At 43.6% G+C, this 16,000-nt stretch overlaps 1 protein-coding gene and 1 long non-coding RNA gene across 19 annotated transcripts in view; both read left to right on the top strand.

Moving 5' to 3' along the window:
* LOC148384720 (rho-related GTP-binding protein RhoN-like) overlaps nt 1–7,525 on the top strand; it is a 35,329-nt gene extending 27,804 nt beyond the window's left edge. For 7 of the 14 annotated variants that reach the window (XM_088356612.1, XM_088356613.1, XM_088356608.1 and 4 more), the window contains 4 exons: nt 3,157–3,266; nt 4,333–4,467; nt 4,612–4,719; nt 5,025–6,422. In XM_088356612.1, the coding sequence (XP_088212738.1) occupies nt 3,157–3,266; nt 4,333–4,467; nt 4,612–4,719; nt 5,025–5,330 (659 nt within the window). In that variant the 3' untranslated portion in view covers nt 5,331–6,422. Of the gene's footprint in view, nt 1–3,156; nt 3,267–4,332; nt 4,468–4,611; nt 4,990–5,024; nt 6,423–7,180 lie in introns of those variants that run through there. The other 7 variants (XM_088356604.1, XM_088356605.1, XM_088356601.1 and 4 more) reach the window with 7 other exon arrangements.
* A 978-nt stretch (nt 7,526–8,503) lies between these two features.
* Nucleotides 8,504–15,411, top strand: LOC148384722 (uncharacterized). 5 transcript variants are annotated; one of them, XR_015853538.1, is made up of 6 exons: nt 9,230–9,395; nt 10,167–10,262; nt 11,305–11,400; nt 12,338–12,433; nt 13,472–14,591; nt 14,634–15,411. It is a non-coding gene; the product is annotated as an uncharacterized LOC148384722 (long non-coding RNA). The 5 variants fall into 5 exon arrangements; XR_015853537.1 differs by having other exon boundaries at nt 14,648–15,411; XR_015853536.1 differs by lacking the exon at nt 9,230–9,395 and adding an exon at nt 8,504–8,638 and having other exon boundaries at nt 13,472–15,411.
* The last annotated feature ends 589 nt before the right edge of the window (nt 15,412–16,000 follow it).

Below are 16,000 nucleotides of genomic sequence, written 5' to 3' on the forward strand. Positions count from 1 at the left end.
CCCCCATAGCATCTTACGTATGTTGAGGCTTTATCATATCGGATCTGAGTAGAAGGGACATATGTACTAACCCTAACTCTAGTCGCCCAAATAAAAAGCCCCTGACTCCATTTAAGTATTTTGTGTTGCTGCCTGCTGTTTCTTAGCTTTGATTTAACGACACTCTGCTGTTTCTCGGAGCTCAAGGAAATACACAAGTGGATGAAAACATGCTACCCGCACGCCTCAATAAATGCAGTGGTGGTGTTTTGTTTTTTTTCCTTCAATATCCCGCAGCGTGTCCAAGGGGTGGGTGTACCGCTCCAGATCAGTGTCGAAAAGATCAGGCTAAAGATCACCGCCGCCGTAAGATTTTTACGTTTGTACCAGTCTCGTAGCAACCTGCGTCTACGCTCCCTCCCGTCGCACAGTTCATGCGGCAAAAAAAAGCCCAGGACGAGATGCGAGGCTTGCGTAACGAGGCTCGGTGGGCTTGAGAGGCTGCAGGCGAACGGACAAACTTCCATCTCGCCTCATGCCGGCCGGCGGGAGGTTGACAGTCATGCTTGTGTGTGATGCCCCCCCCCCCCCCCCCCCCCCCCCCCCCCAATGTCCAGTCTTTGATGGGTAGCTTGGAGCAGCGGCAAGTTAATGGCAACTTAACCCAATGTCGCCAGCAGTGTGTGACCACCATGGCAGACAACTCAGCTTTTTGAATTGTTTTCATTTCTCTTTTTGCCGCCCATGTCACTCACTGGGCAAGGCCTTTTAAAGCCACACGCACTCAGTCACAGATACGACAGTATAGGGTGAGGATAGGAAGTGGACCAAAATGCTACCGACACGCACCTCCCATATTGCGTTAATCATGCAAAATGACGCAGTTACTTAATAGGATGATTAGTCGAATTTGCGATTCCAAAAATATTCATTAGCCACTCATCTTAGGACTACTTCACATTCTTTATTCCTTTATTCCAGTAATGAAAAGTCTACTTGCCAATCCCCTTCAAATCTTCTTCTCTCTTACTATTTAATGGCTGCTAATCACTTATAAGTTCTTGGCCTCCAACAGTCTTCACTTCCCCTCAAAGAAGATGCCCGGCCGCCCGCACGCCCGGCCGGGGGTCGCTACCATACTCAGCCCCCCCGGCACCAAAGGTCGAAGCAGCCGCAGGAGCAACGCGGGCCAACGCTAACCCAGCCACGTATCTTGTCTGTCCTTGCCTTGTTCCCATTTCACCCGATGTTTATTTTTCTTGACCTGGTTCCTCCAGATTTACTTAACCTTTTGTCCGTCAACAATGGCGAAGCGCTGGCACTTCTTTATTTGATCTGTCCGGCCGTAACCAGCGGTCTGGGCTTGACCCCGACAACCGTCTTTTTCTTTTATCTTCTGGCAGCAGGCTGCTGTGAGGTGATAAGCTGATTTTTTATTTATTTTTTTTAACTCTTAACAAGCTTGCCTCACAGTCTCAATGCCTCTTCCCCTTTCAAAACCACTTTATTGATATCTTGAAAGATGCACTCGCATGCTTTGTAGAAAATGTGGACAGAGTTGTTGAATCCAACATTATGCTACAGCTTGATCTGGCACTTTTTCTTCTTGTTGAATCGTCAACAATAACAGCTCTGGAAAATTCGATTTCCACTTCATTGATTTTTTTTTTTTTTTTTTTGGATTTTTTTTTTTAAACACAAACGTTTTTTACACTACTTTTTTTTTTTTCTTTTGTTAACTTAGTATTATATTATTTATTTAATATATTACATTATGTACTTTTTTTATGTACTTCTTTATTTTCTTCCCAAGAGATCCGGTGATTGGCTTTTATTTGTTCCAGCCCGCCATGCGTCCCCCCCCCCCCCCCCCTGTCTGACATTGCCAGAAGTGCTGAGGCGGCTCCCCGGTCACCCATAGGGGAAATGGCGTGCGTGGTTTTCCTCGCCGAGACGAAGGTCCTTCGTGACCGTGACCTGCCAATCATTTTGATGTCTAAGGCTGATGCATCCATCCCGACGGCCTCGTTAACAGCCTCTGAATTTAAACATTTAAACAGCTTTCTAAAGCTGCCGCCTGCTTCATTTGCATGATTTTGCCTAATTCCCTGCTTGCTTTGTCATCATTGCTTTGCCGCCTCGCCTCCTTCACATGCAGACCGACGTCTACGATGTCCTTGCCTGGTCCTACTGAACGGCAACAAACGCTGGAAACGATCTCTGTTTGACACAGTCGCTTCGTTCCAAGCAAGTGTGTGCTACACAAAGGATGCGTTGTTATTCTCAACATATTTAGTTGGGTTTTAATTGCTGCCGAAAAGCAGCGTTTCCCTACGCGCGACAAACTCATCTCCGCTAGCCCTGAGGCGGAAAAGCGTCCGTGTTTAGGTTGCAGCCTGCGAGCGCGTTCCAGGCTGTTTGCTGCATCGTTCTCTGCGGGGAGCCATAGCGGGTCATCCTCGGGGGGAATTCGCCGCTCCCAATGACATCGCCGCATGCTCGCCATTGTTGTCGTCGTCTTCTATCGCTAACAAAAGAGAGCGCAGGGATGCTAAAAACAGGCTCATCTTTGTGCACCTGCGACTGAGGTATGCTTTAACGAGTCCAATAGTGAGCAGCGGGCGTGTGCTGTGCTCTCACAATATTAATGCCGTTGCTGTCCAAAAAGCAAGAGTCTGCATCGCCACCAGGTTCCTTCACCGGACCGGCTTCTTGGAGCGAGGCAGGCGCTTGACACATCCAAGAGAGAGCAGGGGAGGTGAAAGAATTCGTAGTTGCTAAATACTACGTTGAGGAAGTACAAGTCGTACTTCGGTAAAGCACCGATTCTACTCCTGTGCAAAAGTATTCTCTATCTAGTGCTTGTAATTGACAAAACCTGGCTTCCGACTTGATGGAGGTGCCAGAATGACCGCAAGTGGAAGACAAGTGTTGGCACTTCTGAGAGGTGGGCAGGATTTCGAGGCGGTTTGAGCAATGCCTCGAAAGGCTTCGACCCTTCAGTTTGACATTTGCGCCGCTGCCACCGCCGCTGCCACCGCCGCTGCTCTTGAGATGATGGGCAACAAAAGCTGGGCGGCTTCACTTTGAGAAACCACTCGTCATTCCTACTTTGACTAGAGGAGCCCGCCCTCGTACCTCTTTCTCACCATCCGTGACTTTTTTGTATGTCCGCAGGCTCGTCCTATTACGACAACGTGAGGCCGTTGGCGTACCCCGACTCCGACGCCGTCCTCGTATGCTTCGACATCAGCCGTCCCGAGACTCTGGACAGCGTCATTAAAAAGGTCGGCGAGCGGCTTGTTTTCTCAAATCAAATCTCCAAACGTCTGGCTCGGTAGCGTAGTGACGAATTGAAGCTTCGCCACTCGTTTTTTTTTTTTTTTTCCCCTCATCACTTGACCTTCAATCATGTCTTGAGAATGAAAGAGGAGAGGCTGCGCACACACTTAATAAGCCTGGAAAAAAGGGGCGGGGCAGAAGGATGCTATGAGTTTCCATTTCGTGGGCCTTCTCCGTGCAGGCTTGCTAGATAAAAACCAGGACATCCTCAAATATCTGGACAAGCCTCAGTGGAGCCTCTCAACAAGGCCAAAGAGATTCACAGCCAAGCTTTCCCATCAATCCCCGCTACACAAGGGGAGAGAGGGGTAAAGGGGGTTGCCGTGACCCTTGACCTTTCGCCGTCGCCCTGTTAATCTCATTACAGGGGCGCATTCAAAACCTGTTGCGACAAGGGCCGTCCCAAATGAAACTTTAGACTTGCGTTGACAAGCGAGGCCGCAGCAGAGGAGCAAGGGTTAAACAATCAAAGCCTTTGATTGGTGCTTGTTTTCAGGGACGGGGCGCGGCTTGAGAGCTCAGTGTTTTTTTTTTAGGATCACAAAGACTGCCGATGGTCACATGGCATGCAAAATATTCCAGGCTGACCTGTGTCCTTGAACATTTGTGTGGCACACATTGAGATAGCTGTTGTTATAGTTGAGCTGCATGAGACACATTGTGGACACGCTCACACACATGCTGATCACAATTTTTTTTGATGTTGTTTGAGGAAAATATTGATGGATTGACTGCCGTTTTGATCAAATTGCCAATTACTTATCTGACAGATGGCATTTGCATTCAAGCTAATTTGCTCTTCCTGTGCACTCGGATGACGCGCAAACCTCTGTCGAGGACAGATGTGCTACCAAACGGAACAGGCTTTTCTTTTCTGGCTCGCTTTAATGCATAATACTACCAGATAGTCTGAGATACAGAAATATTTTGTCTTACACTATTTGTGGTTCTCTATTCACCATTGTTTTTTGTTGTTGTCTTTTTGGTCTTTGTTGTTGTTTGCGTCCTCAGTGGCAGGGGGAGACACAGGAGTTTTGTCCCAACGCCAAAGTGGTGTTGGTGGGCTGCAAGCTGGACATGAGGACGGACGTCAACACGCTGAGGGAACTCTCCAAGCAGCGCCTCATCCCAGTCACGCACGAGCAGGTAACAATCATATTTCCTGCTTGCTTTGGACTTCTTTTGTAACCTCGCCCCCTAGTGGTTTGTCACACGCGCGCAGATTACCGGACACAAAAGGCAAACTGGACGTCGTTGTTCACGTCCACCTTTTGTTTTGTCTGCTCGCAGGGCAGCGCCATCGCCCGGCAGATGGGTGCCGCGGCCTACGCTGAGTGCACGGCCAAAGTGTCGGAGAACAGCGTGCGGGACGTGTTCCACGTCACTACGCTGGCGTCGGTGCGCCGGCCGCGCAAGCCGCCGCAGCTCAAGCGCAGCGCCTCCCGCCGGGGGCTCAAGCGCGCGTCGCAGCTGGCCCTCCTGCCGCCACCGCTGCCCGGCCGGACTGAGCCCGCGGACCAAGCGCCCGCCCTGAGGAAGGACCGGGCCAAGAGCTGCGTGCTCATGTAGAACCCTTACGTGTACAGAAATGTATCCCAGAGGACGCCTATTTATTATTTGGGTTGCACTGCAGGAGATGAAAAAATGAAATTGCACTGTGAGAACTTTGCTTATTTTGTATGTCATTTTGTGTTGAAAATCAGGCCTTAAGGAACAAACGACACACGGGGAGGCTGCCATCCGTGGCCCAAGTTTGGCGAGCGAAGCGGACGAGCATGTCCGGGACCATGATGATGATGATGATGACTAGAAAAAACAAACGTGCAAGGATTGGAGCCATGAGGCAAGTGGGTGGTTTGCGTCTGAGCTGTGCACACGCACGTAGCTACCGCAAGTGCTTTGAATTGAGAAAATCTACACATTTGCTTATGTTTGCAACACTAACTGTCTTTCGGGTTATTTTGTGCTACTCTTCTTCACCCGCGTTGCAAAATAAAGCGCCAGCTTGACTGCAGATGGCCAATTTAATTGCTGGCTGCTCTCGACTTTATTAGTGCGCCACATATGCGGATGATGTCATTAACGCTAAAAGCACAGACCAATGAATGACTGGAAATGAAATGTGCACTCCTATACTGCTCTTCTAATCTGCAAATAATTGAGCGTGGCAGTAGATCTTGAACTTTTTATACCAGGTGTCACTTCAAAAATACTTATCCCTCTAAGTACCACCGTCATGACCAAGTTGTTTTTTTAAATAACATCCAAGGAAAAAAAATCACACAGCAGCGGGTGTTTCCTTTCGCAGTGCATTAAATGTAACGACCGTTCCCTTGTTGGCACTTCTCAGCGTTGATTGCATTAGACTCCTTTGACTGCCTCCACTGTATGGATAAATCAACCGACGCACTTTTTTTGGAAGCGCTTCTAATTTCAATATATGAGAGATAGACTTGATGCAGGACATTGCTTTGTTGATTTTGGGAGAGGTTAATTGCTAGTATTCCCGATGCCAGTGTTTTTCCAGGTAGAAGCAAGCGCAAACACGCACGTCCACATTTTTCCCGGAAGGGCTAGCAAACAGGTTGCGGGATAAGAGAGGAGAAGCGGCGGCGCGTTTTGCCAGTTATACTGACTCTCCCGCGTTTCTAAAGTAGGGGCGTGAGAGCGATAGCCGACATTTGATTTAGTTTTAGAACGTAGCCTTAGTCGAATAAAAAGCTAACTAAGCGCACAATGTCAGCATGTTGCATGAACAACAGCATGGCATAATTTTACCGGTTAACCTCTGAGCATTCTGCAGGGGGTCCGCATCGCTTGATGTTTTGTTTTTTAATGCAATTTAACCACGACTACCTTTTTAGGAGTTAAAACTAACGACTTGACGTAACGTGACTTGTTCTAGCTCATAAGAACAATGCATAATTACTGTAATTGGTACTTGTGTCGACAACTAAGCCAATGATGTGGCTTTGCCACTCCCGCGTGCTGTTATCGTGTATTGCGCCACTTGATGATTACGGTCGTGTTCTCCGGTCGGATGGATGCCAGTCTCTGCGGAGGAGGAGATCATAAAAGTGTAATAAAAGTGCGCTCTGCTCTCTTGTGCTTTGTCAGCTTGACTAATAGGATGCGGGATTTCCCACTTGGTCTTCCTGCACTCCAAAGCAAACGGCTGCACGGAGAAACCGAGCGCACGTACGCAGACTGCGTGAACGTGATTTCTCTTCCCCATGTTTCCATCTCGGGTTCTGAATGAGTCATTGACGTCATGGTAACGGTGGCGGGCGGCGACTGTGCTTCAGAATACTAATGTGGTCACTGAGAGCTGCTGTCACTTACCTGCCACCACGATGAAAGAGGGGCCAGACCGAAAGGATAGGGGCCGAGCGGTTAGCACTCTCGACTCGGGAGTTCTGAAGTTTGGTATTGGAACCTCAGCTCCGGGGCCTTGAACGAGGGAAAGAGCCCACCCAAAATAGATGAACGTACATTTAGGATAGGAACGAAGCAGATCTCATTCTAGCAACAGCAAGTGCAGCTGGTGTCTTCTCTGTATCCGGTGCCGTGATGACATCCAAATAAATCCGTGCGGGCCTCCGGTCGGGCCAGCGGCCATGCTCGGGCTCTGGCGCCCTGTCTCCGCTTTGTCTTTTGCAGGCACACGCACACACACACGCTCATTTGTCGAACGTCTGACATTGCCAATTTCCACCGCCTGGTTCCATCCATCCTTCCACTCCTCCCAGGAGACCTGGGAAAGCCAGTAAAGACAGACCGGCGAGATGTTGCATCCGAGAAATATAATAGAAGAGGTAGACTTTCTTTTTTGATTGATTTATTCATTTTTGTTTGACAGGGACAGTGCAAGGTATGTGAAGCGTCTTGCCCAAGGACATGACGACAGCAGGCTTTGAGTGTGTGAGGCTGAACAAAACATTCCAAGTCATTCAATGTTACCTGATGAATCAATTGAGAACAATTTCTCATTTACAATGACGACCCACAGAGACGACAACACGTGACTCGGACAGAGCTGGGTTTGAATCGAACCGGACATATACCATCCCAAACTGCTGCCTGTCATTAGTTTCCTTTCTGATGGCACTGCTTGTGCATTTCTATGTAAATGTTCTGCTCTGAGCTGCCGAGGATGCTTTCATCCTGCTGAATAAAATCATGACTTGGCAGAGAAAAGTAGAAATTCTGACCGTAAAATTATTATTTTAATGCTTGAACATTGTACAGTATAAATAGTAAATTTCATCATGACAGTATTAACACTAAGCTAGGTGAGAACCTCTGCCATTTTCCACCCTCAATGCCATTTTTCACGATGGATTCACTTACTCGTGCCAAAGTGTGAAACACCGCCACCCAGAGGGCAAAAAGCGATATTGCGGTCCTCAAAGGTGAACGACAGCAGTCCTCCCGCCCTTCCACCAAGTCCCAGCGAGCCGAAAAATTGAGAACCTCACCAGCACTGCTGAGTGACCTCCCATGCCTCACACGTCTGCCTAAAAAACACCTAACCCGCTGGACTCCCACTCGTTCCCAAGCAGAGAGAACTCATTACGGGTGAGGATTACATCGATCACTGTGAGGCGAAGATGCCCAGTGGAGTGAGAGCTTGCCTGCCTGGCCCAGGCAATTTGTGCCAACAATGGAGCTCATCTCACACGCACGCACGCACGCACACTCTCACTTATGGTCCTTTTCATGTCTGTTTTTGGAATGCAACTTGACATGCCTGCATCGTTCCTGCGCCCCCCGCCTGGGTGTGTATACATACTTCACTTACAAAATGTACGGTCTGAAAACAATGAATTTCGCTTTAGTTCCGGGTGAAACAAGCGGACTAAAAGACTTTTCTGGTCTGAATAAACCCTGAGATAAGATAGCCTTAACTAGATAACAAAAATAATATTAAGGTATATACATACGGACAAGGGAGAAAAGAAAAAGCGCTGAGACGGAAGTCGAACCCGCAACATCATGCGTAAGAGGTAGACATACTAACCAGTGCGCCATTAAGACAACACACAACAAATGTACGTGTACTAAAGAGAAGTCCTTATGACGTCTGCTCCGTCGTGGTCACGTGACGCGGACATGACACTACTTTTAACTTTGCCGTTTTAGATAAGCGGGTTTTACGCGGAAATGACGTCAGTAGGCGGGGCTTCCGCCCAAATTCAAATCCGTGGCCGCGATGGCTGCGAATGGACGCGAGCGAGATAGCGGATACAAACACGACGATTAGCAACAGAAATGTCTTTATTTTCTGCTTGCAACTGGACCGTCTAGAGCGTACACGGTAAATACAACTCATTGTTTTTAAAAAGAAGTACTTTTGTAGCCCCGAAAAGCGAGTGAGTGTGGCGGGCGTCGAGCTCGGCGTCTGCTGCCAGCCACAAACGCCGAATTTCGACGATTCTTCCTGGTCAACGGTTATAAATGCTTGCGTTGATTTAAAAAGAAAAACTTTATTTAACTCTACTTTTAACTTTGCCGTTTTAGATAAGCGGGTATTACGCGGAAATTACGTCAGTAGGCGTGGCTTCCGCCAAAATTCAAATCCGTGGCCGCGGATGGCTGCGAATGGACGCGAGCGAGATAGCGGATACAAACACGACGATAGCAACAGAAATATCTTTATTTTCTGCTCGCAACTGGACCGTCTAGAGCGTATACGGTAAATACAACTCATTGTTTTTAAAAAGAAGTACTTTTGTAGCCCCGAAAAGCGAGTGAGTGTGGCGGGCGTCGAGCTCGGCGTCTGCTGCCAGCCACAAACGCCGAATTTCGACGATTCTTCCTGGTCAACGGTTATAAATGATTGCGTTGATTTAAAAAGAAAAACTTTATTTAACTCTACTTTTAACTTTGCCGCTTTAGATAAGCGGGTATTACGCGGAAATGACGTCAGTAGGCGTGGCTTCCGCCAAAATTCAAATCCGTGGCCGCGGATGGCTGCGAATGGACGCGAGCGAGATAGCGGATACAAACACGACGATTAGCAACAGAAATATCTTTATTTTCTGCTCGCAACTGGACCGTCTAGAGCGTATACGGTAAATACAACTCATTGTTTTTAAAAAGAAGTACTTTTGTAGCCCCGAAAAGCGAGTGAGTGTGGCGGGCGTCGAGCTCGGCGTCTGCTGCCAGCCACAAACGCCGAATTTCGACGATTCTTCCTGGTCAACGGTTATAAATGATTGCGTTGATTTAAAAAGAAAAACTTTATTTAACTCTACTTTTAACTTTGCCGTTTTAGATAAGCGGGTATTACGCGGAAATGAAGCCAGTAGGCGTGGCTTCCGCCAAAATTCAAATCCGTGGCCGCGGATGGCTGCGAATGGACGCGAGCGAGATAGCGGATACAAACACGACGATTAGCAACAGAAATATCTTTATTTTCTGCTCTCAACTGGACCGCCTAGAGCGTATACGGTAAATACAACTCATTGTGTTTAAAAATAAGTACTATTGTAGTCTCGAAAAAGCGAGTGAGTGGGGGGCCCGTCGTCGAATTCGGCGTCTGCTGTCAGCCATAGACGCCGAATTTCGACGATTCTCCCTGGTCAACGGTTGTAAATTATTGCGTTGATTAAAAATAAAACTTTATTTAATTCTACTTTTAACTTTGCCGTTTTAGATAAACGGGTATTACGTCGCAGTAATGTGCCGTCGAAATGAATAGGGGAAACTCCCGCCAAGATTCAAATCCGTGGGCGCGAAATGGCCGTTAGCGCGACAGCGGATACAAACACGACGTAGTCGCGTTGCCTTATATCTTTGAATGTCTTGAGGGTAAATGTTAATGTTTAATTTAATTCCTTTAGGTTACATGGTGTTTGTTGGCTGTATGTTTTCCACTGTAAGAAGAATGAATATACACATCAGGTGGAGGCTCGCATCATTGACCAGGCGCTACAATGGTGAGTAGCCCTTCCTTCCTCCATTTATGTTAAACACCTCCTATTTCATGTCTATCAGTAATTGATTTAACACATAACTGTAAGTAAATTGTGTGTGGGCACTGTCAATTTAATATGTGTGATTATACTGCCTAATCTGTCACTGAGTATATTGTTGCAAAGTAATGTAAGAAATAATCCAAAATTGTAATTCAGAATAGTTTTCAAAAGACGACCATTAGAATTATATACAAATGTGATAACCCTGAACAGAAGTAATTTCTTAAATCACAAATTCTTCTATTCAAAGATTTGGTCAGACTGCTCAAATGATGCCTAACAGTAATTAATGTAACACATAACCATAAGTAAATTGAGTGTGGGCACTCTTAAATTAACAAGTGATTATATTGCCTAATCTCTTACCGAGTATGTTGTTGCAAAGTAATATAAGAAAAGATCCAAAGTAGTAATCTAGTGTTTAATATGTCCTATCAGGGCTCAAGTCAAAATATGGCACCATCATGTGGTGAAATTTGGAATTGCATCACATCCAATTTTGCCTGGGAACAAACAGATTAAATAAGTCGTAGTCTTAAATAAGCCACCCCTTCTCAAACAAGTAAACTCTGCCCATTTTGCGCAGTAGATGTTCTGTTAATACCTAGTATTTAAACAAAGTCATAATTTAAAATACTTTCAACATTCATTCATCCATTAAACCACCGTTAGTCCACTCGCTCTTATTACCAACTCCTATCAATTTAACTAAGCGTTTAATACGTCCTATTAGGTCTCAAGTCAAGATTTGGCACCATACTTTTTTGAAATTTGCAATTGCAGCAAATCCAATTTTGCCAGGGAAGAAAAATAGTCTTACATGTTGCCATTAAATAAATTAAATAAATCTTGCTTGTTCCCACTCCTTTTGAAAAAAGTAGTTTAAAACGAGGGCCCCTCCCTCAACTTTTAACCCGAACGAGCCCTAAGCCCGCACGTCACATTGTTGCATCTGCGAATGTTGCTTGAAGCCAAATGTTAAAGTTTTCTTTCATTCCATTAGGTTTCACGGTGTTGGTCGGCTGTACGTTTTCCACCGTCAGAAGAATGAAAATACAAGTCAGTTGGAGGCTCGCATCATTGACCAGTCGCTACAATGGTGAGTACCCATTTCTTCCTCCATTTATGTTAAACACCTCCTATTTTATGTTTAACAGTAATTGATTTAACACATAACCATAAGTAAATTGAGTGTGGGCACGCTCAAGTTAACATATGCGATTATACTGCCTAATCTCTCACCGAGTATATTGTTGCAAAGTAATATAAGAAAAGATCCAAAGTTGTAATTCAGAATAGTTTTCAAAAGAAGGCCATTAGAATTATATACAAATGTGATTACCCTAAACTTAAAAACAAACTATTTGTTAAATCACAAAGTCTTCAATTCAAAGATTTGGTTAGATTATCACACTCCTCAAAGTGAAGCAAAAGTGTTTACCTAAAAAATATTCAAAAGCATATTCAAACTATGTCTAATTCAGAACATTCATGTTGCCCCCCTCGGTATTATTATCATTTTTTATCACTTCAACTAAGTGTTTAATATGTCCTATCAGGTCTCAAGTCAAAATTTGGCCCCATCATGTGGTGTAATTTGGAATTGCAGCACATCCAATTTTGCCTGGGAATAAACAGATTAAATAAGTCTTACTTCTTGCCAATCCTTCCCAATTTTGTCAGGGAACAAAAATAGATTAAATAAACTAAATAAGTTTTACTTCTTCCCATTAAATGAGTTTAATACGTCCTATCAGGTCTCAAGTCAAGATTTGGCACCGTACTTTGTTGAAATTTGCAATTGCAGCAAATCCTATTTTGCCTGGGAACCAAAATAGATGAAACAAATAAATTAAGCCATTAAATAAATTAAATAAGTCTTGCTTGTTCGCACTCCTTTTCGAAAAAGTAGTTTAAAACGAGGGCCCTTCCCTCAACCTTTAACCCTAACGAGCCCTGACCCCGCACGTCACATTGTGTTGTATATGCGAATGTTGGTTGAGGCCAAATGTTAAAGTTTTCTTTCATTCCTTTAGGTTCCTCGGTGTTGGTTGGCTGTACGTTTCCCACCGTCAGAAGAATGAATATACAAATCAGTTGGAGGCTCGCATCATTGACCAGGAGCCACAATGGTGAGTACCCATTTCTTCCTCCATTTATGTTAAACACCTCCTATTTCATGTTTAACAGTAGTTGATTTAACACTTAACCATAAGTAAATTGAGTGTGGGCACTCTCAAGTTAACATATGCGATTATACTGCCTAATCTGTCACCGAGTATATTGTTGCAAAGTAATATGAGAAAAGATCCAAAGTTGTAATTCAGAATAGTTTTCAAAAGACGACCATTAGAATTATATACAAATCTGATTACCCTGAACAGAAGTAATTTCTTAAATCACAAATTCTTCTATTCAAAGATTTGGTCAGACTGCTGCCTAACAGTAATTAATGTAACACATAACCATAAGTAAATTGAGTGTGGGCACTCTTAAATTAACATATGTGATTATACTGCCTAATCTCTTACCGAGTATGTTGTTGCAAAGTAATATAAGAAAAGATCCAAAGTAGTAATCCAGTGTTTAATATCTCCTATCAGGGCTCAAGTCAAAATTTGGCACCATCATGTGGTGAAATTTGGAATTGCATCACATCCAATTTTGCCTGGGAACAAACAGATTAAATAAGTCGTAGTCTTAAATAAGACACCCCTTCTCAAACAAGTAAACTCTGCCCATTTTGCGCAGTAGATGTTCTGTTAATACCTAGTATTTAAACAAAGTCATAATTTAAATTACTTTCAACATTCATTCATCCATTCAACCACCGCTAGTCCACTCGCTCTTATTACCAACTCCTGTCAATGTAACTAAGCGTTTAATACGTCCTATCAGGTCTCAAGTCAAGATTTGGCACTGTACTTTGTTGAAATTGGCAATTGCAGCAAATCCAATTTTGCCAGGGAAGAAAAATAGTCTTACATATTGCCATTAAATAAATTAAATAAGTCTTGCTTGTTCCCACTCCTTTTGAAAAAAGTAGTTTAAAACGAGGGCCCCTCCCTCAACCTTTAACCCGAACGAGCCCTAAGCCCGCACGTCACATTGTGTTGCATCTGCGAATGTTGCTTGAAGCCAAATGTTAAAGTTTTCTTCCATTCCTTTAGGTTCCATGGTGTTGGTTGTTTTCCACTGTAAGAAGGATAAAAGTCCAACGGTTTGATGTTGGCGAAGACGTCTCCGGTGAGTCCTTCCTTCCTTTTTATTCATGGGAAGTCACAGACAACAATAGATAAAGTAACACATTGTTAGAGGTAACTACATTTGTCTTAAATTGGATAGATTACTTCTTCCCACACCATTTCAAACAAGTACACTGGCCATATTGTGTTTATACCTAGTATTTATACAGTCATAATTTAAATGAACAAATAAGATTCATTCACTCACCCACTCACTCATTCATTCATTCAGAAGATCCAAAGTTGTGTGTGCTGTGTAATTGAGAATAGATCTCATGTTACTCCACTTGCTCATATGACCAACTTCTATCAAATTAGCTATTAATACGTCCCATCAGGTCTCAAGTCAATATTTGGGACCGTAATTTGTCGAAATTTGCAATTGCAGCAAATCCAATTTTGCCTCGGAAACAAACATATATTAAACAAACTAAATAAGTCTTCTTCCCATTTAAATAAATGAAATAAGTCTTTTCTTCCTAGTCCTTTTTAAACAAGTAAACTGGCCATTTTTTGCAGTCGTGTTTGTGTTCATACTTAATATTTATCCAAAATCATAATTGAAATGACTTCATTCATTTTTGAAAATTGGAATTCCACCAAATCCATTTTTCCCATTAAACAAGTTTTACTTCTTCCGTTTAAATAAATGAAATAAGTCTTACTTCCCACTCTTTTTCAAACAAGTAAACTGCCCATTTTGTGTACTATATTTTCTGTTTATACCTAGTATTTATACAAAATCATAATGAAAATGATTTAATTAACAATTAAGTTAATGAACTTATTCAAAAGAGTTTTTAATATGTCCTATTAAGTATAATGAGATTTGTCACCATCCTTAGGTATAATTTGGATTTGCAGCAAATCAAACAGACAAACGCATTGGCCAAGTTATTTTATAAGAGCATGTGGGGTGATGTGATGTCTTTTGTGGGATGATGTTTTGCATTTGTGATGTCATACTCTGTTTTTTATGATGTCATATTTTTGGTTCGTTAGGTGCTAGAGGCTAGGTGCTAGAGGCTAGGTGCTAGAGGCTAAGGTCTAGGTGCTAAGGTCTAGGTGCTAAGGTCTAGGTGCTAAGGTCTAGGTGCTAAGGTCTAGGTGCTAAGGTCTAGGTGCTAAGGTCTAGGTGCTAGAGGCTAGAGGTTAGGTGCTAGAAGCTAGGTGCTAGTGGGTAATGTGGTTAGGTGCTAAGGTCTAATGTGGTTTGGTGCTAAGGTCTAACGTGGTTTGGTGATAAGGTCTACTGTGGTTTGGTGTTAAGGTCTAATGTGGTTTGGTGCTAAGGTCTAATGTGGTTTGGTGCTGAGGTCTAATGTGGTTGGGTGCTAAGGTCTAATTGTGCTAGGTGCTTAAGGTCTAATTGTTCTAGGTGCTAATGGTCTATGTGCTATGTGCTCATGGTTTAATGTGCTATGTGCTCATGGCCTAATGTGCTATGTGCTCATGGCCTAATGTGCTATGTGTTCATGGTTGAATGTGCTATATGCTCATGGCCTAATGTGCTATGTGCTCATGGTTTAATGTGCTATGTGCTCATGGCCTAATGTGCTATGTGCTCATGGCCTAATGTGCTATGTGCTCATGGTTTAATGTGCTATGTGCTCATGGCCTAATGTGCTATGTGCTCATGGTTTGATGTGCTATGTGCTCATGGCCTAATGTGCTATGTGCTCATGGTCTAATGTGCTATGGTCTAATGTACTATGTGCTAATGGTTTAATGTGCTATGTGTTAATGGTTTAATGGGCTAATGTGCTAATGGTCTAATGTGCTAATGGTCTAATGTGCTAATGGTCTAATGTGCTAATGGTCTAATGTGCTAATGGTTTAATGTGCTAATGGTCTAATGTGCTAATGGTCTAATGTGCTAATGGTCTAATGTGCTAATGGTCTAATGTGCTAATGGTCTAATGTGCTAATGGTCTAATGTGCTAATGGTCTAATGTGCTAATGGTCTAATGTGCTAATGGTCTAATGTGCTAATGGTCTAATGTGCTAATGGTCTAATGTGCTAATGGTCTAATGTGCTAATGGTCTAATGTGCTAATGGGCTATTGGTGTAATGTGCTATTGGTCTAATGGTCTAATGTGCTAATGGTCTAATGTGCTAATGTGCTATTGGTCTAATGTGCTATTGGTCTAATGTGCTATTGGTCTAATGTGCTATTGGTCTAATGTGCTATTGGTCTAATGTGCTATTGATCTAATGTGCTATTGGTCTAATGTGCTATTGGTGTAATGTGCTATTGGTGTAATGTGCTATTGGTGTAATGTGCTATTGGTGTAATGTGCTATTGGTGTAATGTGCTATTGGTGTAATGTGCTATTGGTTTAATGTGCTATGTGCTAATGGATTAATGTGCTATGTGCTAATGGTTTAATGTGCTATGTGCTATTGGTTTTATGTGCTAATGGTTTAATGTGCTATGTGCTAATGGTTTAATG

The sequence above is a fragment of the Syngnathus floridae genome, chromosome 17 (genome assembly GCF_059516105.1).
Source record: "Syngnathus floridae isolate MCC-2025c chromosome 17, RoL_Sflo_1.0, whole genome shotgun sequence".
NCBI classification, from domain to species: domain Eukaryota; kingdom Metazoa; phylum Chordata; class Actinopteri; order Syngnathiformes; family Syngnathidae; genus Syngnathus; species Syngnathus floridae.